The 23,064-nt window shown below is 43.8% G+C and overlaps 1 protein-coding gene across 1 annotated transcript in view; it reads left to right on the forward strand.

The window, feature by feature from the left end:
• Positions 1 to 84: 84 nt before the first annotated feature.
• Positions 85 to 23,064, forward strand: part of ZNF608 (zinc finger protein 608) — a 114,958-nt gene continuing 91,978 nt past the window's right edge. Inside the window, 1 exon segment of the mRNA XM_049771910.1 lies at positions 85 to 1,040. Coding sequence (XP_049627867.1) covers positions 165 to 1,040 — 876 coding nt within the window. The 5' untranslated portion in view covers positions 85 to 164.

A 23,064-nucleotide genomic window follows, 5' to 3' on the forward strand; every position in this document is an offset into this window, starting at 1 on the left:
AAATAAAAAAAAGAAGATTATTTTTTTTCCTTTTTTTCTTTGAAAGAGCAAAAAAAAAAAAAAAAAAAAAAAAAAAAAGAGCCCAGCGGAGTTAGACGAATGTCCCCCCATCCTCTTGCCAGCAAAGTTCACCGGCTTCTTCTTCTCGAGAGCCCTTCTTCAGGATGTCAGTGAATATTTCGGCGGCAGCCAAAGGTGTGGATGCAAATCCGGTTGATACTTATGACAGCGGCGATGATTGGGAAATCGGGGTTGGGAATCTGATCATCGATCTGGACGCCGATCTGGAGAAGGACAGACAGAAACTGGAGATGAATAATTCCACCGGCAGCAGCAGCAGCGGCGGCGGCGGCGGCGCGGGGGGCAACTCCTCCAAGGAGAGCGCCGGGGCCGGCGCCGGGTCCGGGTCGGGGGCCCCCGCCGGGCTGGCCGAGGGCCTCAAGTTCGCCCCCGTGCCGCCGCCCGCGGCCCCCGCGCAGGGCAGCGCGCCCAAGGAGAGCAGCAAAGCCAAAGTGAAAAGGAGTAAAACTTGCAAGGATGCGGGCAAAGCGCTGCCGGCCGGCGCCCTGTACGGGCTGCCCGAGCTGGGCAAGGGGCGCGCCGGCGAGGCCGCGCCGGGCATGAGCCCCGCGCTGGGGGGCGGCGGCGGGGGCGCCCCCAACGGCCACGGGGCCGGCCCCCCGGGCCCCGCCGCCGCCGCCTCCGCCTCTGCGGGCGCGGGGGCGGCCTCGGGCGGGAAGAGCAAGGAGGAGAAGGCGGGGAAGAGCCCGGGCAGCCGCGGCGGCAAGCGCGACAAGGACGCGGCCGGCAAGGCCCGCAAGGACAAGCACGACCTGCTGCTGCTGCAGGCCCCGCACAATGGCAGCGGCGGGGGCGGCGGCCAGGGCCCCCCCGGGGCGCCCCTCTACGGCTTCGGGGCCAAGGGCGCCGCCGGGGGCGACGTGGGCAAGAGCGCCCCGGACCCGGGACTCCTGCTGGGCAAGAAGGACGACGAGGACGAGGAGGGCCCCCGGCGGGCCAAGAAACTCAAAACCGACAAGGTAGGATGGGCTCAGAGGCGGCGCCCCCCGCCCCACTCCCCTCCCTCGGCATACACACCCCCTACTCGGCCTCGGGGTGCCCCGCGGGGGTGCATTGCGCGCGTCGATCTGTGTGCGCGCGCGCGCGTGGGTTTGGGGGGCCTGCCTGCCTGCCCCCCGGGCCTTCAGGCTTTCTTCTTCTTCTCCTGCTGCTGCTCCTGCTGCTCTCTGGTTCATTCATTGTATTCTCTGCATCCTCAAGTTGTTCTGTGATTCGCATTTGGGGGTGTCGCATTTTGGAGGTGCGCTCCTGTGGCGCGGTGGCTGCTGCTTTTTGGGGGGTCTGGGATGGGACGGGACGGGACGGAGGGGCAAGTGGGAGCGCCCCAGCGCCCCGGGTGCCAGCCAGCTTTCTGCCCTGCCCTGCCCTGCCAGGGGCGCTTCTTTCTTGCCTGCTCCTGCACCCGACTTATCTATCCTGTGACCCGGTTTCTTCTCCACACACACCCCCCTCTCTCCCCAGGAGAGCGTCTCCTGTTTTAATTTACACGTCCTGGTATTTTTGGCAGTGAGACCTCATCAGGGCTCACTCGCCCTCCCTAGAGAGCGTTGTCGAGGATTCCAATTTACACTCTCCGTCCTCGGCTCGGCCGCTATTTTTTTCTTTTGCTCCTTTCTCCCAAATAGCTGTGTCAAAGGCTATCTTTTTTTTTTTTTCTTGGCTGCCTCCTTTCCTTTTGCGGGGTTCTGCCTGCCTGACTTCCACCCTCTCGCCCCGAGACCTTGGTTGGTGATTTCATAAGTATTTGGAATAGAGGACAGTGATTGAATGGCTCAGGGCCCTTCTCTGCGGTGATGTCGTGTCCCTGTCCTCTCTCTCCTCCTATGCCCCCCATACTGGAATCTTAAGAGTGTTCTGGCTTGATTTGGGGAGCTGAAAGAAAGCTTGGTGAGAAAAGTGAGATCTTCATTGTGTAGATTGGTGTTTCCCCAGAAACGACCCACCCGGGACAGAGACTCCTGTTTTAGTTGTAAGCCAAGGAGGCTTCTGGATGACGCTGGCAATTTGAACCCTTTCCATCTTGGTTATTGTCTTAGAGTCTTGTTAACGTTGCCTTGTAGGGGCTAGGTGCTGGAGGCCTGTGACCCACCGACTATTTTGGGGTGAGGTGGGGTGGGGTGCACTTGACGTCCTTTGCCATTAACCTAGATCCTCATTTCCCTGGTGTACCTTGCAGAAACACAGCTTTGTATCATGTGGTTGATGGGGTATGGTTGTTTGTAAAGGTTCAGTTTCTGTTTGTTTTTTGCTGTTTCCTGTCACGTGTCTTTGAGTGATTTTTATTGTGTGTGTATGTGTGTCTCCAGTTATTCACCATTCACTTTGAAACCCTCGCATTTTGGTTTTGTGTGTGTTCAAGATTGAAGATGGCATTCAAAAGTAGAGTTTGGATTTTGGGATTTTAGGTGAGAGGAAGGTGCGTTTCCATGTTGGTCATTCCCAAATCTCCAAGTGTTTTTGTTGTTGTTGTTGTTGTTGTTGTTGTTGCAGTTGGTGTTCATTTTCCATTGGCCAGGCAGCATTTCACATGGTTGAATCTCAGGGAGCTTTTTCAACAATCCCAGGTTTTCCATTTCCAGTTTAAATGTGTAGTTGCACCTAATTTCTGCTAAAAGGCATTCTAAAATCTTCTTATTACTGAGTACAGTAGGGCATTTACTTCTGTTGCCAATAGTCTTCAAATTGCAGTTCTAATCTGCTCTAACTATCTAGATGAATTGCCCTAATCCAGTGCTCACAATGGCTGTGGTTAAGGAGTCAGGGCCATTTGATTGGATTCACTGCTGCCTGGAATGTGGGAGGTACTGCCCTTTTGCATTCCCCTTAGCCTTTTAATCTTCCAGCCAAATGTTCACATTCAACAATTTTGTTTAGCTGGCAATCGGAACATTTCAGTATCTCAAAGGCTGCTGTCATGGCAACTGAGATTAGAGCACGGTGTCTGTTCTCCAGTTTTGTGTTCTTTTCACTTTACAGTCACAGAGGAAACTGGCTGCAGAAGGGAAGAATGAAATGATTCACATACATGCAACACAGCTTCTGGCAGCTTCAGGCCAAGTGGTCTAAATGTGATAATCGGAATTACACGAATGCAGAGCAGACAGGCCTGGTGGGTGTTGGGGGTGTGCAGGAGGGGAGGAAGCAGTTGGAGGTTTGGGGTCGTCGCCATCCAGAGCCACTGGAGTTGGCATAAGGACCTGGCAAGGATGGTACCAAGGGGCCTGATTGCTTGAGGGTTAGTTGCTTTCCCTAGCTGGGGTTGGGGGGGCTCTCAGTGTTTGTTCCCCCAACCCCCGAGGTTTCCTCTCCGCCCCTTCCCAGAGGTAAATTCATCCACCAGCACACAGAGGTGGGATCTTGCAAGTCTGGCACCTAGGAAGGGAAACCAGAAATCCACAAATTCGTGGTTGTGTGAAATTAGACTTGGATTTAGAAAATACTTAATGACAAGAGGCTTCTTTTGTAGGAGCTAAAAGATTCGGAGGGACAAGTTCACCCTGACAAAATATTTCAACACCAAGACATCTTGGAGGAAGGGGGTTTCTTCTTTCTAAATATATTTTGTACCATGCTTATCTTCAGCCTTGCCTGGTTATCTGGGTTTGAATAAGTGTCTTAAAAGTGAAGAGGATTCATTTTCTTTTTCAGCCATCCAATGTGGTGCAGAAATAGTCAAGTAGGAAAACTCGTGTGTATGTGTGTGTGTCTGTGTGTAGCACTTTTTTCTTTTTTAGTTGAAGGTTCACAGGAGATTCGTAAGTCTTGCTGTCACCGGTTAATTTTCACAGCATGCTTAAATGTCTATTTTTGGTCTGTTTATTCTGTTTCCTCACTACACAAAGTCATGTAAAACATGATAAATTGGACCCTATGAAACCTAATTAAATCAATGAGTGTTCTATTCCTTTATGTGGAAACCACAAGTATGTTGTAAAAGTCGCCACTCCCTTAATACGTGAACAAAATCAAAACATGCCATAATTCTAAGATGTTTGAGGTATATTTCTATAGCCCATTTTGTGGTTAAGCCACCAGTGACATGTCTGAATAAGCAGATTTGATGGGTTCGCTTTTGGCTGTGAAAACCTGCCCTCCCACCTTTCAAGTCTCCTGCTTAGCTCTCCTTCCCACCCACCCCCAGTTTTAACTCCACAGACAACAGGCATTCTTCGGTTGCCTAAATACAGGACATGGGCTGATTCGATTGCTGGAAAATTAAAAATAAACAGAAGAATTCTTTAAAGCAGCTGATACTTAAATAGACATGAAGGGCACTGAGCATCTTAAAGTTGTGTATTAGGCTCCTCTGGCATTCAACACATATTCAGAAGAATCATTCTACTACCATACTGCTTTCATGAAGCCAGTCCTTAACAGCTGAAAGGTGGTGTCTCCAGACCTCTTTGTAAAGCATATTACTCATTTCATTTGATTCTCTTGTAGAAGCCTTTTTACTCTTCACTAGGGGATTCTGGTTTATCTTGTGAATATGAGCCATTTCAGAACAAATTTTGATGAGTGGGTTTTGTGGATGATGTACCCCTACAAATTTTGCTTAGAGAGTGCAGTTTATCTACTGTGAAATAAAAGGGCAGAGAAGTCAGTTGCTATAATTAAAGGACTAAGTCCATTGTTGTTGGACAGCAAACTGTTTTGGAAAGCTACAGAAGGGATTTAGCTGTTGAAAACCTTGGTAGCTAAGGGCAGCTCTCAATGTTCATAGGCCTGGCCTTTCCTTTTCTGTTGACTTCCTTTGAGGGTACCGGAGACTTTTGAGGTGGCTGCAGAGGAGCTCCCTTTCCCCGCAGAAGTTTCCTGTGAGGTGCTTGGGAGTATTTTGTGTGAGGAGACATATCTCTGAGTATTTGAAGTCTTGATTTACTGGAGAGATGACTAAACACCCACACCTGATTAAGATGGCTTTTAAGGAGATAGTGTTTTGCAACTTATAATAACTTTGCAAAGAGTCTTAAACAAAGAAAAAGAGGGGAGGGGAAGAGATTGATCATCCAAACGTCATGCTCTTCAAGTGAAATTACTTGGCTGCAAAATGGTTTTTTTTTTTGGGGGGGGGGTCAGACCCGGCAGTGCTCAGGGGTTACTCCTGGCTCCACGCTCAGAAATTGCTCCTGGCAGGCTCGGGGGACCATATGGGATGCCGGGATTCAAACTGATGACCTTCTGCATGAAAGGCAAACGCCTTACCTCCATGCTCTCTCTCCAGCCCTTCAAGATGGTTTTAATTAGAGTGTTATAAAGACTTATTTTTCCTAAGCAGCATTTTATAGTTCGTAAATGAAATGTATGCAGAAAGTGCTAAGCAGAAATCTCCCTAACCACAGAGGTGTTCAATAACCAGACTCAAACAACATGGAAAGTACCATCTGTTCTTCGTTTTCAGCATGAAAAACAAGGATTGAATGGCTGAGATTTGCTCCAATTTCGACTGTGTCTGTGTGTGCGCCTTTTTTTTTTTTTAAAGTTCACCTGGTACTTCATAGAAACTCGAAATTGCAGTAATATGAGCAACACTGTGAAAACACATGTTCCGACATTTATTTTAACCAGTTCCACTTTCATTTAAAAGATTTCCAGAAGCCCAGCCATTGAACACTCCATAATGGTTATTCAGTTCCTGCAGGCAATCACAATGAGGGGTCAGTTTTTCAAAGATCTAACTATTTAGTCAGTACCTGAATTATTCTGTCAATTTTCCCCCCTGGAGGCGAGGGGGGCAAAGGCGCTCTCTGGTCAGCCTCTATCGGTTAATCTAATTGTCTGTGATAGCGCCCTGGACTGGTGTTGACTCTAGCCCAGATAAGGTTGATCTGTAGGAAAAAATGTCTTGGAAGGATGCTAAACTTTTTGAGTCCTTGACTTTCAGACAACTGGGATGTTTGGGGGGGGGGGTGGTTCTGGTTTTAGTAAGAGCCTTGGGTAAAACATTATCCTGCCTTTGTTTGAGATCTTTCATTGAAGCTAATGACTGGGCTGGTGCCTCCCTGAGATAAATGACATTATCTCTGAGTGGGCTGACAGGAAACAGACATGTTAATGGTGAAGCTGCAGGGAGGAGCTGCTCGGGTTTTGACAAAAGAGTTGGGAAGGGACCCCTGGTCGTGGTCATTAACACATAATGCATTCTTGCTCTTCCTAAAAGGCCCTTGATAATTGGAAAGCTTTTTTAGCCACAAGCTCTTAAATCATAAATCTACCCCTACTTCCTTTGCATTCTTATTTATTTTTTTTGTTTTTGGGCCACACCCAGCAGTGCTCAGGGGTTACTCCTGGCTATTTGCTCAAAAATAGCTCCTGGCAGGCACAGGGTACTATATGGGACATTGGGATTCGAACCAACCACCTTAGGTCCTGGATCAGCTGCTTGCAAGGCAAACACCGCTGAGCTATCTCTCCGGGCCCTCCTTTGCATTCTTAAAAAACAACCTTGGTTGTTGTTTTGGCTAACAACTGTGTCGTCTTTTTCTTTTCTTGCCCTCCCCCCTATTTGAATATTCTGGACTGCACAGAAATGACCTCTGAGAGGGCTGGGGAGTGGAAATATATATATATTTTTTTGGTCCTATGGGATCTTGGCATTTCATTATTGCTCAGTCACCCCCTGCTTTAATAAAATGAAAAGAAAAAAGTGGGTCCAAAGGTAAAGAGCAATCGTTTTTACACGTAAAGATGTCTTGTGGGAGAGGGATACCATCTATACTTTATAAGGTGGGATTTTGTTGCGTGATTTGAATGTGATGAAACCTGCCTTTTGAATTGTATGTTTAAAAAGCCATGGTTGTAATTGAGTTTCAATGCAGTTTTAACTCTGTCCTTGAACGGAGATCATTGCCACGTTGAACACACTGAAGAGGTGTAAAAGAAGTGAAAGGATCTTGTTATTCTATTTTTTAATATTAAGCGCTGGAAACTTTTCAGAGTAATTACTGTAGCACAACATAGTTTTGATTGCCAGCGCCCTGAACTTGCCAGGGATCCAAACATCAAGGGTTTTGCTTGAATGCTCAACAGTTTATTGCTAAATCATGTTGCAGAGCTTTCTTGCTTAACCTGGAACTCAGAACTAAAAGAAATACTGGGTTCCCCTCACAGCATCATAGTGGAAATCACTCTTCACTAGGATTGTTGTTATTAATAATAGCCCCTTAATAACATTTTAGGTTATAGGAAAGGGAGAGAAATGGGATCTCCCTCAAGCATTGGCCTGTATTTGGGTCATCATTCTAGAGAATACAGAACAGCCAGATCGCAGATATATCAGAGCTGTTGTGTGTGTCAAGGCTGTAGTTGCATAGCTAGATGTTGTTTTTGAAAACAGTGTCATGGTTGATTTTAAAGTTCCACTGTGCTGTAGAGTAAATGGGCTTCTCCGTGTCCAATTTTCTCTCCCAGTTGCAGTTTCACTAGTGCTGGTTTGCTCTCAGTTTTGAATTCTTTTTAATTTGAGCTAAAGATTTTGGCAATTGGAACAAAGCCTTTGCACTGAAAGAAAGGTTGTTGAACTATTTATAGTAGGTGGACCAGTAGTTGGACTGTTTTGTAATGTTATTTTGAAAATTCAAAGGATATTCAAGAGTGAGAGTTGTACTTGGCCCCTTCAGCTTTTTTGCATAGCTGCTAAATTTGGGGTGTAAAATGAATGAAAAGAGGTGATTTTATTTTGTTTTGTTTTGTTTGGGGGCCACAGATGGTGGTGCTCAGGTCTTACTCCTGGTTTTGCACTCAAGGATCATTCTTGGAGGGCACTGAGAAACATGAGGTGCCCTGGATGGGACCTTGGTCAACAACATGTAAGATGATTATTTTACCTACCTGATGTGCTTTCTGTCTGGCCCCTGGGGTGATATTTTTGCCAGAAGAATTGAAGCAAATAATGAGGAGATTTAGAGGAGATTGATTGGACCTTGAACCATGTGCAGATTATCTGGGTATCTCTGACACCCTGAAGGTATCTCCCCCAACACACACACACACACACACACACACACACACACACACACACACACACACACAATTGCACTGGGCTCAAAAACTAGAAGTTAAATTAGAAACAAATACAAAAATTTAATAGGTATTATAAAAGTGTTTTGGTTGGAACCAATGAGGAAGTGTTTTAGGTAGAACCAATGAGTTAGAAGTGATGAATAAGTGTTGCTTTTTTTTTTTTTAAAGCTATTCCCGTATTCTTACCTCCTTATTCACTGTGACTATTGCCCAGCCATTCAGCTTCAGGCCTCCTGGCAAATCTCTTTGTCAGTGAGCACCTTAAGAAAAACGTGCCTTTGGGGACATTTAAAACATATTCCAGTAATGCCACATGACTTGCAGCGTTTACAGTTAAAAATATATTGATTATATTTTGTGTTGTACATAATGATTTTCGAAAGTAGATATTTAGGTCGTGGAATTGGCTTATTATGTTAACCAGAGAGCAGATGGCATGTTGCCACAGATGTATAATTTTACTTAAAGGGACTTTTAAGGTTTTGATGTGTTTTCTTTTCCTCTTATTTCCCTGATGGCTTCTTTTTATTGAAGGGTAACTTAAGGAGACCTGGTAGCAATTTTACTGCCTTCCCCCTGACAGTTTGAAATAATAGCTTGGTCTTTGGTTGCACTGATCTTCTACCAGTCAGCTTGATTCTGGTTTTTGTCATGTGGTAGTGAATTTTTTTTTAAAAAAGTGTGTTTTAAGAAGTGGACTTTTACATGCTTCAATTAGCAACAGACAACAAAGTTCCAATTGGTCACACTTTCATCAACTCTTCGAAGTCACTGTTCCTCCTTGTGATTAAAGAAGAGTCAGGGTTTGGTTTGGGCTTGTCTGCCCCTCTGGCTGTTTTTAAATATCCGCTTTTGTCTTTCAAATTAGTCACTGTAGGTTAAGGGCCCTGGCTAAGTTGTTTTCACTGAGCTTTCCCAAAACGGCTGCTGGCTCTATATTTTGTAGGTGCTTACTCTGCAGGAAAGTAAAACTAAAAGTTGCCCAGTTTAAATTTTAGTTCTACCCATTCACTCAGAACTTCACCAGAATGAGTTGGAAAGCAAGTCCTCCCCAACTTTTTTGGGGGTGCAGAGACCAGAATGCTTTTGGATTCTGCCCTCTCCTTTGGCTGATTTTCTGGTTAAAAGCAACAGTATTTGTTTGAGTTGGAAGAGTTGAAGCCTCGGGTTTTCGTTCTTCAAGGAGAACTGTTTATTCGTCTGTGGTTCACCACAGTATATGGATAATGCTATCAAATCGGTGCTTTATTATGGGCTCTGGATTGGGGCTATGCCCCCAGTGTTAACGTCTTTAAAAAATGTGTGTGTATGTGTGTGTGTGTGTGTGTGTGTGTGTGTGTGTGTGTGTGTGTGAGTGAGTGAGTGAGTGAGTGAGTGAGTGAGTGAGTGAGTGAGTGATGGAAATGAAATCATGAAATTAGGAGTGAAATGTTGGCAGCCAATAGGAAACCCAGCACAGCGATGTTAACTGGTCCCCCAAGCCATTCAGAAGCAAGCTCTGGTGGCTTAAGAAGAAAGGCTCCCACCAGATAGTAAAATAGACAAGTGAGAACCTCGAGACACTGAAATTTGCAGTCGTAGCTCTGGGCCAGTGGAGAGGGAGCTCAGTGCTAGTAGGCCCAGCGGCGGGGGTGTATTGTTTCGCCTCTTAAATCACTGATTGAAAAGCGATTCATTCCCATTCCCAAACCTGGAAAGGGCTTTGAAGGTGGGGTTGGAGTGAAGTAACGTTGTTTGCCGCCGCTTCCCAAAGAGAACAACCTGATTTGCGAGCGCAGCCATGGACTCCATTTGGCCAACTGCCTTCCGCTGACATCCCTGGTCCAAACCCTCCGTAGCCTTCCTTCCCCGTGATGCCGGGCCGGCAGATGCCAGACACCCAAGGAGAGATGGAGCAGCTGTTGCCATCACCCCCTAGTTTGGTAATCCGCCGCAATCTGCTGGCTCCTTCGTCCCTGCCCCCACTAAAAAGAGAAAGCCCCCCTTTTCTCCCTCTGACTTCTGCACACCCCACTTTTTTTTAAATCTGATCGGGGCCTGGGTTTGCGGTGTAGACCGGCTTATTTATTGTCCCCGGTGGGAGCAGATGGAGGAGGGCCTTGGGTCCTGGGGGCGTGGTGCGGAGCTGCAGGGATGCCCCCACGCCACCCCCACCCGCACCCCGATCCGTTTATAGCCCTGAGCGCTGTAAATCTGTCAGCCCTTCCCGACGCCTTCACCTCTTTCTTCATTTGCTCCAGCTCCTACTTTGACAACGGTCCCCCGAGGCGGAATTCTAATCTGCTTCCAATTAGTTGCAAAATGTGACTGAAATTTCCACATTATGACTGCTGTTTTACTTGCACGCACACATCTAGAAACAAATTAATGCTCTTGAATATTTATTTTTGGAGCCCTTGAATTTCCTTGAAGAGGAAAAGAGTTTCCAACTCTTGGGGAATGACTTCCAGATTTTCCACCCCCCATCTTGCCCTTCAAAGTCTCCAGCTATTTGGCTTTTTAAAGTTTACCAGAACCCTCCCCCAGCCCCTACATGAAATGCTTTTCCTCTCTTCAGGATCAGCCAGTCTTCCCCATCTTTTCAAGGTTTCTTGTAATGTATTGCACACATTTAACACAAATATCTTTTATGACATTCCTGTAAAAGAAGCGTAGCAAGGGCGTTTGCTCTAGTTCAAAGGAAGGGTCCAGTGCAGTGTTTAAATAGAACATAAGTACCTAGAAAATAAGTCCTCAAAACAGAAAGACTTGTTACACTCTTTAAAAAAAAAAATCCGTTTATTTGTGTTTCAAAAGCATGAGGGAATTGGGTAATTGTAGCAGACATGAAAGATGTCACTTTGGCATTCATGTCACATCTGCCTGGACCCCAGGAGGTCCTCTGGGGGCCAGTGGGCCTGGTCTGGGGGTCTTAGGGCCTTTTTCTAACTGGAAGGATGCGCTGGATTTGAGGCGTGAAGCCACTAAAAGGACCGTCAGTGTCCTGCTTTGACCAATATTTTTTACTGATATCCACCTGGTTATATGTACACACTAGAATTGTGTATGTGAGTGTTGAAAGGTCAGGTTGTGCTTTGTTTCTCACTTGCCATATGCTTGATTTCTCGAATATTGAAATATTTTAGAACCCACATGGTGGGTCTCCGCTTTAAAACTTGCTAAAAAAAAAGGGAAAGATGGCTCTCTTGAGTTAAAGGATATAAACAGCCAAATTTACTGGTGCATTTTATGGTAGAGCTCAGTTCTCAGTATCTTGGCAGATTGATATCAACAGTAATAATGGGCTTTAAAGAGGTGTGAAGAATTTTATTGATGGTAAAGTGGTTATGTTGATCACATTACTTTGTATTAGTTTCTGAATAACACCTTCACACATGAATGTGGAAACATCAATTATTTTCCCCCAACATCATTGTTCCATATAAATCATAAAAGACATATTGATTTTATTGTGTCTTTTTAAAAAATGTTTTCAATCCCTGTCACCAGAAGGTACAGCATGTATTTCACCTTCTGTAAAACACAATTTGTTTTGAATTAATATTTATATAGAGAATTTTGTTTATTTAAAGCATCTCATTGAAATTTTAACCATGCCAAAATTCCACAGAAATAGCAGAGCCCTTTGCCCCCCCCCCTTTTTTGTGAATTGCATTCTTTTCTTTTTATTCAGTGACTTGTAGCTGGACTGAAATTCTTAACATTTTGAAAAGGGGAGTTGTCTTTCAGATTGCAAAGTTTTTTGCTTTTTTTGTTCTTTTTTTTTTTTTTAAAGAAAGAAAACAGTGGCCTCAGTGAAATGCTCAGAATAGGAATGATTGTGTGAGTCTCCCCTGTCTTGGGGTTCACTAATTACCCTTTAATGAGGTCAGCCTGCCTGACTTTCCCTGTCTTGGGAGGAAAAGCCCCAAGACTGCTTGTAGTTCAAGTGGATCTTGCACTATTCGCAACTTCCCGAGCTGCTCTGAAGGCCTCCAGGGTACTTAATTGGGGCTAGACATTTTTGTTTTGGGGGAGAATACACATAGCTCCCCATTGTGTTTGTTGAAGCCCCTCTTTACATCTTGGAAGCATTACATTCTTTTGTTGATGGTGCATAGTTTTATAAACTCCAAATGAGCTTATTGCTTTTTAACTATTGGGAGCACTAAACAATGGAGGAATCTAGAAGTCTTTGGGTTGGGTAACCACCAGGCATTAACTCAAGGGGGAGTGTAGGATTGGGGGGGGGAGGGGAGAATGAATGGTTTAATTGTCTAGCAAAACCATTCGTTAACATATTCAGATTGATTTGGTCACCAAATCCTTTGGACCTGGAGGATAAAGAGTCTGTAAGGTATCAGGAATTGAATGCCAGTATTTTGTTTTGTGATCATGTTCCTTCCCCTCCTCCCTCTTCTCCTCTTACCCCTGAAAGGCGAAAAAATGTTTAAGACATTGAAAGAAGAATTGTTTATTGGCGGGAATTGCCTGCGACCAGATCTATTTTAAGCTGTAAAGAGAGAGGGGAGAAAACTGGGAGGCAGATTCCCAAATTTTTTGGCTGGCTGGTCTGGAAACGAAAAATTTCAGGTTCTTTTTAACTAGGAAAAAGACAATAGTACCTGAATTTTCCTGTTTGTTTGGGAATGTTTTGCGAGCAGGGATGGTGAAGTCGAAGAGAATGAAAAATAGAAAGGTATGTGGAAAAGGGGGTGTCTGGAAAACTTTTGCCCCCCCCCCGACAATGCATAATTGGGGGTTGTAAAAAGTTGGGATCATTAACAAAAATAACCCCCTCATTCATTCTTGAATGGAAAAGAGCTTTGTAGCTGAATGAAGCTAGGGAGTGATTTGGGGGACAATGATGGGAGGGAGCTGTTGCTTGGTAGGCAAAATTGCAGGGTGGATGTCGTCATCGTCTTTTTTTAGTCCTAGATTATATTTAACAATCAAAGACTAGAAATCATGGCATTTGTTTCTTTTGCAGTTGTGGTTTGTTCTTAAAATCTTTCTCTCTTGGAATAAATAGGCTTAAAGAAATCACTGACAAAGTGTTTTCTCGAAGCACCATGTCAAACACGCCCCAATTCCCTGTTTTTATTTTTACTTTAATCTAGGCTGAAAATAATTTAAAAAAAAAATGAAAGCTTTATCTGTGAACTGTCATCCTAATGATAATTTAGAGTACTTCCAAGATTTTTTTTTGTTCTGTGTAACCAGGCAAAAGAGCCCTTGCTGTTGAAATAATTTGGTACTTAGTAACTGTAAGCTAGATTTTATTTTTTGTTTCAGGGCTATAACCAGCTCTGTCAGGTTTTATTCCTGGCTTTGTGATCAAAGATCACTCACTCCTGGTGGTGTTTGGGATCAAACCCTAGTCAGGGATCTGAAAGATCTCTTCAGCGCCACGTGATCTTATTCTATTTTAATTTAAAAAGAGACCTTGTTTTAGTTAATATTTAACATTATTTTCGGGTTTTGTTTGTTTGTTTGTTTTTTGGGTCAAATAGGCAGTTCTCAGGGGTTACTCCTGGCTCTTTGCTCAGAAATCATCCCTGGCAGGCACGGGAGAACCTTATGGAATGCCGGGATTCGATCCGTCCTGGGTTGGCTTTGTGCAAGGCAAACACCCTACCGTTGTGCTATCTCTCCAGCCCCTATTTTAGAATTTTTATCCTTTTGAGATGGCTTGATTTTTTTTTGAGCTCAAGTTATGAGACCTTCATTTTACAGACTTCTTTTGATCTATAAAAACAGGGAGCAAACAGGGAGAGGTTATAAGTTCTGGATCTAACCAGTTTTACTCTTGTCAAATCTATTATATGTTTGTTTTTATTTGGGGGCCACAGCCATAGTCAGGGCTCATGACTACACTCAGGGATCACGCCTGATTGCCTAAGTTGTCTAGGGTGCTGGGGAATCAAACCAGGGTCAGCAAGGTGCAAAAGCAAACACCCTCCCTTCTGCTCAGGCCCCAATATACTAACTTTTGTTTTGGGCTACAATTGGCAGTGCTCATTGGTGACTCGTAGCTTTGTATTTGGGACCACTCCTAGTGGTGCTTGGGAGGCCAACTGGGATGCTAGGGATTGAATTCAGGTTGGCCACTTATAAGGCAAGTGTCCCTTCTCTCCCCGTATTATTACCGCAGATCAAAACTAGGATGTTTTTTAATGTGCTGTAATTTCTGTTCAGTTAGTGTTAATAAAGATTGGGTTCATGCTGCTCTTCCCATACCTCAGAGTGTCTCAGAGTTCCCAAGACTGTTTTTCTTTTTCATCCTTTTCCTCAATACACTATATAAGTGAAAAAGGAGCCTATAAATAATGCGAAAGACAAGATGCTAGTCGTTTTATGACCTGAAAATGAACTGTAGAAGTCTGATTACACCGAAGTCTAATACTTTCTATCTTACTTCAAATTCAGGTTTTTTGGGGGCCAGAGAGATAGCACAGTGGTAGGGCGTTTGCATTGCAGGCAGCTGATTCGAACAGACTGTGGTTCGAATCCTGGCATCCCATATGGTCCCCCGTGCCTGCCTCGTGCAACTTCTGAACTCAGCCAGGAGTTACTCCTGAGCACCGCTGAATGTGATTCTCCCCACCCCCAAGTCCAAGTTTTATTATTTAAAAAGCCAACAGTATGACTCCAGGAGGCTGCTGTAAGCGCAGGTACATTATTTCCTTGTGAAAGCCAGTATATTTTTCCACCCTCTGGAATTACTGCAGCTGTGGAGTACATAATCCTGTCCACTTGAAAATTGATAGACATTCTTTTAATAACTGCAGCTGTTTACTGATGATTGGTTCATAATATAATCACTTACCCTTGATGGGATGAATCCCTTTCCTCGGAGTTATAGTATATCTTAAATATGACCTCCCATTCTCCCCTCACCCTCATTTTTCCCCCTGGCACTTTTTTTTTATTATTATAAAATGTAAGGTAATTTGCAAGCTTTTTCCTATTGGAAAATTCTAGAAAGTGCCTACTGTATTTGAAATGACATTGTTATTGGTGTAAACAGGGATTTATTCCAGCTACCTCTAACTTTAGTGAGTTTGCTCATGAGGCCTTACAACAGTAGAAAGTTAAACATGGGAAAAAAATAGGTGCTGTTATTTATTTATTTTTGGGTTTTGGGTCACACCCTGCAGCTTTCAGAAATCGCTACTGGCAGGCTCAGGGGACCATATGGGATGCTGGGATTCGAACCACCCTTGGTCCTGGGTCGGTTGCTTGTAAGTCAAACACCCTACCGCTGTGCTATCTCTCTGGCCCGCTGTATTTTATTTTAACTTAAAATTTTTTAGTTTTGGCACCATGCTCCTGGCTCTGCACTCAGAAATTATTCCTGATGGGCTCTAGATAGACCATCATGGAATGCCAGGGATCGAACTGCATGCAAGGCAACAGTCACTCTGGCCCTAATAGGTGTGCCCTTTTATCTCTTATTTATAGAATAATTCTGCAAGTATTTTGTTTTAATCTTTGGGGGTTTAGGGAACATACTCTGTGAGGCTTTTGAAGAATTTTGTTTTGGATGTTTTATAATGTTGGGATCTCAAAAGTCATACTGACTGCATCTGTTTTGTGCAGTGAGATCTAGCCTCTCCTAAATATGTTACTGGAGCCTGAATGTGCGTGTATAATTGGAGAGATTATTGGAGAGAGTGTGTTTGACTGTGGTAGATGTGGTTTAAATCCTCACACTCAGCATAGCATTTACTTTCTCAGCTTGCCCACAAAATCTGTGACTAATTTAGTGAATGTGAAGATTTTAGCCCAGATGGTTAGGTTTAATTGTAAAAACTGGAAAGATTTCAAAGTCCCCTTTGGGGGTTTGGTAGGGTGGAGAGCCGGAAACAACTAAACAAGTTAGAATAAAATGCAACTTTAAATTTCCAAATAGAATAGGCGTGTATATTGCGTATTTATAAACACATTCATATAGCAAGGAAAAGCAAAGTCTCTCCTGCCTTGGAGCAGAACAGGTGAATGGCCCAGAGAGTTTCAAGTCTCATGATTTTTAGTCAGTTTGTATTAAAGTCTTGACTGAGTGTTTGTGCTTGGCTTCTCCTGGATTCAAAATAGAAGACACCCCTTTCCTGTCATCTTCTTTTCCTGGGTCCAGAGCATTGGCAGTTAACCTCTTCAGACACTAGGGAGTTGCCCCCTGGTTCAGACCTAGGCAGGTGTCCCCCCTGCCCCCAACTTGTGTTGTCCCCTCACTTTAGGGTTTGAGCCAAGTTACCCTTTTGAAAAAGAGGCTTTAAAAACAACCAGGCAGCTGTAACCCTGATTCTAGTTCTAATTCCTTCTCTCATTTGGAAAGTGGGAAGAGGAGAGCAAGGGGGAAGATTAGGGAGATCAAATGTGCTGAGGATTCGAACCAGAGTCAGTGGTATGGAAGGCAAGTGCTTGACCACTATATCGTTTCTCTGATGCCCAAATTGGACCACCTCTGAGCCAAGTTTTGGGCACATTGGTTTGGAAGTCAGCAGAATTCTGGTGAACATCTTTTAGCTGGAACTTTGGAGAGAAAGACAGAAGAGGAGAAATAAATGGATCCCAGATGGGCTCTTAGATCATGTGGCCACTAATAAGGTTTTTCCCTCTGCTGAGGTGGAATAATAAGTAGGGTTTATGGTTAGAGATCCCTCAAGCAGATGGGTGTATTTCTTTCTTGGAGTGAAGATATGCCCAGAGGCTTAGATAAATAAATGCTAAAGCACATTTCTTTTGGGGGGGGATTGGGACACACCCTACAGTGGTCAGTAGTTATTCCTGGCTCTGCACTAAAGAATCACACCTGGCTGGCTCGGATGGGATGCTAGGAATTGAACCTGGATCAGTGATATTTTTAAGGCATGTATCATACTTCTCTCTGGCCCCAGCTTATTTCTTAATATTTAGCTTATGTATTTTATATTTAGTTAGCACATACCCATTTTTAGGACATTTCTGAGCTATCAAGCATTTGTAAAGGGTATGAGGGTTGGGGTGACAGCTTGGAGTGGACCACAGGACTTGCATGGATCACTGGATTCCTGCTACCACATGATCCAGAGCACTACTAGTAAGGTCTCTAATAAATAAAATGACACAGGGACAAACGTGGGATTGTCTCTGTAAATTAAGGAAGATAAGCACTAGCTTACACTAGAAAGTGTGATTTAACAGTTATGAAAAACCTAAGTCCTATAAGCAGGACCACGGATAAGTGCTTTCTGAGTAGGAGTCTGTCACCTTTGAGACTCATTGATAGCGTTGGAAGAAGCACAAGACAAAAGTTCAGGTAGCCGGAAGTCAGAAGTGATCTTTGTTTTGATTCCCTTGGTTAACCTACTTTATTCTTTCTTGGATGGGCATGTAGTTAGGTCGTAGAGCACTTGGAGAACATCAGTGGAAAAGGAAGAACACCTTCCACATTTACCGCTCCTCTGAAAAAAAAAGTCTTCCCTCTGATTGGGTTCTTTCCAAGTAGATCCTAATTTTTCCCCACATATCAAGAACTTTGTGCAAGAACTTCATTGGCAATACAGTGAATGACTGTGACTGAAGGGTATTGACAATAGAAAGAGGAGAGGGTTTCATTTATGTCCATAGGTCATGATGACGAGCTCTTTCTGTTGGAAATCCTTGCACACAGAAGGTTCCTTGAGAAAAAAAAAAAAACTACTTGGATTGATTAAAGAATCTCTTCTGAGTGATTACAGAACCGTAGGGCAGACCAACACAGGACAGACCCTGGTTCGATTCCTGGCATCCCATATGGTCCCCCGAGCCTGCCAGGAGTGATTTTTGAGCACAGAGCCCTGAGCGTCACCATCGCCGCTGGGTGTGACCTAAAACAAAACAAAACAAACAAAAAAAAAAAACAAGAATTTCATTCTGTTGGCATGTCTTTATAATCTTGATGTGAGAAACAAGGTTGAAAGGATGATAGAATTCTGTGAAGCCCATTGACAGTGATGTAAGGTATACAATTGAGGCAGGGGAGTAGAATGAATTCAATGATGGATACTTACTCCAGGGACACAAAAGCCCAGGCTCCTGGGCCAATTGCATGAGTGCATGTTCTATCTGAAAATGGTGCTTCGACTCACATGCTTCTCAGTCCGCCCAGATCACACACATGGAATGCATTAGGCAGGCTGTGTTCAGATTGGAATAGGAGCAGGGCCAAGCCACATCATTCATTCGGAGCCTCGGAGGCTCTGGTAAAGACTAGGTTTTTCTCCTGAAGATGCAAAAGCATTCACAGAATTTCCGAGCATAGAGTGACATGAGTTGTTTTGTTTCTGAAAACTTGCTCTTCATCTTTGTGTGGAGAATTGATTGTGCTGCTTCAGGCTCTTGAGGGTTAGTCCTGGAGGGCTGTCATGGGGGAGCCAAATGGAGCTCAGCGGGAGTTTGTCAGAGAGTAGGGGAAGGTAAGAATTAAAAGGAGCAGCTACAATTTCTGGGGTAGGTGGGACCAAGAATTGGTGCCTTGTGAGCCCATGCCTGTCTGGTAGCTATGCACAGTTGGAAGACAGAGATGGACCTTCAGGCTGGGTGAAGGAGGGCACCTAGCGAGTGTCACCTTGGAAAAGTCAAAGGGCAGAACTGGTCCACTGAATGGGACACAGGTGGAGCCTGGCCCACCCTGGGAGATTTTGGGAGCCAGTGAAAAATGTGAGAAGGAAGCTGTTGGGACATAGATTAAGAGGAGACAAGTCAAGGGGTTAATTTAGGGAATTATTAACTCCAAGGGGGAACTAGGATCCTGGTAAAGAGCAGGGAGGGTGAGAAATAATCTGATGGGAATGTTGATTAATCTGTGCTTCCTAACATGGAATTAGGGAATTTTACACTGTTTCTTAAAGTAGGCCGTTTTCATAGTTAACAGGGATTCTGGAAAAGGAGAAGGCAGATCACAGTTGGGGCATGCTATCTGGGACCATGAAATAGGCCTGTGAAGAGGATCAGGGAATCCTTTGAAGGCTTCCAGAGCTGCCCTTCATTGTAAGGGCAGGAACCGGAAACTGCATGGATGCCTGAAACTTGGTAGACTCTTGGTGGAAAAATTAGGACTTTTTTTTTTTTGGTGGGGACACATTCAGTGGCACTCAAAGTTTATTCCTGGATCTGCGCTCAGAAATTACTCCCGTCAGGCTCAGGGAATCATATGGGATGCTGGGGATCAAACCCGGGTTGGCTTCATACAAGGCAAATGCCATACCCATTGTGAAATCATTCTGGCTCCCAGGGCATTTTTATCATTAACAAGGATGTGTTGCTCTGTTAAAGGAGTCTTTTAACCATTTCATTTGATTTCAGTATTTAATTTTTGGAGCCATTCTTGACAGTGCTCAGGATCACTCCTGTTGGTGCTGGCGAATCGTAGAGAGTGCTGGGGATTGAATGTGGGTTGGTTGCATGCAAGGCAGCTGCTATAATTTCTGTGCTATTGCTTGGGCCCAAGGGATTCTTTTTAATACTGGTTATAGATTAGACATTCATTGCTTCATTGCTTCCACTCCTTACTCCTTTTGAGTCAGAGACCTTTGGAGTATCATGTTCTGCCGGTAGAATTACTGCAAAGGGATTGTCTAAGTATAGGTCTCAGCTGACTTTCTCATTCATTCCTTGACTCTCTTCATCACTAAGCGGATTGGCTTTGAATGTCTATCATCTCGCAAGCATAGCTTTGCTTGCAGGAAAGTTATATCCTAAATTTACTTCTGATCAAATAAATGTATTTCAAGTGATACTAGTGTAATGAGGAAAAAGCCTTGAGGGATGGTTTACAGGTTCCTGCTCTTACAAAATGAAGGAGCTGCCCCAGCTCTGGAAGCCTTCAAAGAAATCCTTGAAATTCTTTTGCACATCTTCCACAGGTCTATCCAATGGTCCCAGATAGCATGCCCCAACTGTGATCAGCCGCCCCGCCCCATTTGTTTTGTTTTAGGGCCACACCTGGTGGTGGTAGGTGATAATCCTGGCTCTGCATTCAGGAATCTTTGATGGGTTGGGGGGGACGACCATATGTGATGCTAGATATTGAACCCAGGTCAGCTGCATGCAAATCAAGAGCCCTACCTGCTGTACATTTGAGGAGGGTACTCATCAATACCACGGGAAGAGCTCACTTCTCTGGGGAGAGAACTTTCTAGATCTAAGGAACAGTCTGTGTCCTAGCTCTAGAAAAGGGAATGTGAATATGGCCTGTTATGAGGAGACAAACTGGAGGCACTGAATGAAAGGGAAAGGCCGAGGGGCTGAAGAAGAGCCAGAGGAAGTTCCTGGAGGCTATGACAGATCCTGTAAGACTCAGGTGGGTAGGTGGGAGGGTGCAGGCACTGAGGGATAAGCTGAGGAAGGAAGGGATCTGTGTGGGAACTTACCCAAAGCTCAGCTTCTAGCTTTTACTGCCTTAGGTCTTTCAATTTATTCTAGTTTCTAAGTACAAGGGATGTATGTTCTTCAACAGATTTAAGGTATAATTTAAAATTTAAGGTCTGTAATATTTAAGTATCTTCTTCAACAGATTTAACAGGTATAGATTATGAATATCGTATTTGGCTTTTTTTGATCTCAATTGCATTTCTTGAATGCCTCTTCCCTTTTGAGATTGTTATGGAGCCTTGTGGAAATTACATTCACTTTATCTGGGGGAGGATGTGATGTACATTGTGCTAGGATTGAACTGAGGTTGGCCATGTACAAGACAATCAACTGAAAACTTGTCCTTTCTCTCTGGCCCCTATAATACCTTTAAACTTCAAAAGTATCACATGGGGACCAGAGAGATAGCATGAAGGTAAGACCTTTGCCTTGCATGCAGAAGGTCGGTGATTCGAATCCCAGCATCCCATATGGTCCCCTGAGTCTGCCATTAGCGGTTTCTGAGCATAGAGCTAGGAGTAACCCCTGAGAGCTGCTTGGGTATGACCCAAAGTCAAAAAAAAAAAAAAAAGTACATGAATCTATAATTAATTTGCACCAGTAAACTATTTCCTAATGGGAAGCAAGTTTTACTTCCCCTTCGACCTCAAGTGCCCAACTACATTTGAACAGTTTTGTCTTTGCTGAAATAGTCTCCACATGTTCATGTATATATGTTTGTATATTATCTCCTTAAACTGATCAGAGCACGTCACAGAAACAAATCTGCACCTTGTTCTTTCTTTATATTTTTTATGTGTCTTTTTGTTTTTTGGTTTGGTTTAGGTTCTCTACCAGATGTGCTTAGGGGTTACACTTGGCTTAGTGCTTGGGGAGCATTTGGTGCTGGTGGAAGATATGCTTCTGCCCTTGAGCCATCTCCCCAGCCCTGCTGTTTATTTTTGTTCCAGTTGCAAAATGCTCTAGTGAACATCTTTGTTTCAAAATTTATTGTTCTCCACTGATTGCTTCAGTTTGCATTGCCACCGACAATAAAGAGTGAAATGCCTGTATTTTTGTCATTTACATAATACTATGAATGATAATTTTTGACTTTAATCTGATAGTATTTTGTCTTTATGTTTTTTAAACCATTGCATCATTTAATTTCCCTTCATATAGGCTATTTATAACCTCATTTTCTTATGAATTGTTGACCATTTCTTATAAAGTGTGTCAGTATGTACTAACTACTGTTTTTTTATGTTTTGCAAATAATTTTTTTCATCTTTTCGAATCCTTCTCCCCCACCTGCTCTGATCTATTTGTCTTGTCATCATGCTTATGCTATTTTATTTTCCTGTGCAAATATTTTAAGTGATGTGGTCAAGCTTCTAATTTATGTTCTTTTATGACATCTGGGTTTTGCATTGATGACAAGGATCTTTTTCTCCAAGATTCTCTTGTTTGGGGGCCACACCCAGCATATCTAATTGTTGGCTCTCTGCTTACAGATCACTACTGGGGGGACTCACGGGACCAGATGAGGTATTGGGATATTGTTCCTGGATCAGCTACTGGAAAGGAAAATCTTATACCTTCTACTCTCTTACCGCCTTCCTCCAGATTCTTAAATTTTGTTTTTTGCTTTTGTTTTTTGTTTCTTTTTGTTTGGGAGCCACACCCGGTAGTTACTCCTGGTTTTGCACTCAGGAATCAGTCCTGGCAGTGCTCTGGGGACCATATGGGATTCGAGGACCGAACTGGGTCCACTTTATACGTGCAAAAGGCAAATACCTATCTGCTGTGCTATCAGTCTAGACCCTTTGTCTGCTTTTGATGATAGTTGATAGTCTAATTCTCTGGAGTAAATTATTTTCATCATACTGGCTGTGAAGGGGGTGTTATATTTTCAATATAATTTTAGATCCCTTATCCAAAATCCTCGAATCTTTTTTTTGGGGGGGGCGTTTGGTTTTTGGGTCACATCCGGCAGCGCTCAGGGGTTACTCCTGGCTCTGTGCTCAGAAATCACCCCTGGCAGGCACAGGGGACCATTTAGGATGCCGGGATTCGAACCACCATCCTTCAGCATGAAAGGCAAATGCTTTATCTCCATGCTATCTCTCCGGCCCCCAATCTTGAATCTTTTAACTGTTAAATCACAGCTGTTTATCATCTGAATCACTGATGAGTGTTGATTTTTGTTCTTGTCTTCAAATAAACAGTATCCAGTCCTCTACCTTAGTTCTAATCTTTGGGTGTTCTCTCCCTCCCCCCTTTTTTTAAATTTTCTTTGGCTACACCCATCATGGCTCAGGGATAACTTTGGTGGAGTTCTGGTTGACCATATCAAGTGGGATTGAACCTAGGCCAGTTGCATACAAGGCAAATGCCCTCCTGGATATACCGTCTCCTGACCTTCTCTAGGTGTTAAGCTGAGTACATTAAAGAAAGCTTCAGGAAGCTCATTGGAAGTTAATTATTTTTTTTCTCTCCTATCAAAGGCAGATAGATGTTAGGAATGATGATAACTATCCTGTTGTTTCATTTTGAAGGTTCTTATAGAAAATTCACCCTAGCATTTGCTTTTATATGTGGGCTGTA

This window comes from Suncus etruscus, chromosome 4 (assembly GCF_024139225.1).
Source record: "Suncus etruscus isolate mSunEtr1 chromosome 4, mSunEtr1.pri.cur, whole genome shotgun sequence".
NCBI lineage: Eukaryota > Metazoa > Chordata > Mammalia > Eulipotyphla > Soricidae > Suncus > Suncus etruscus.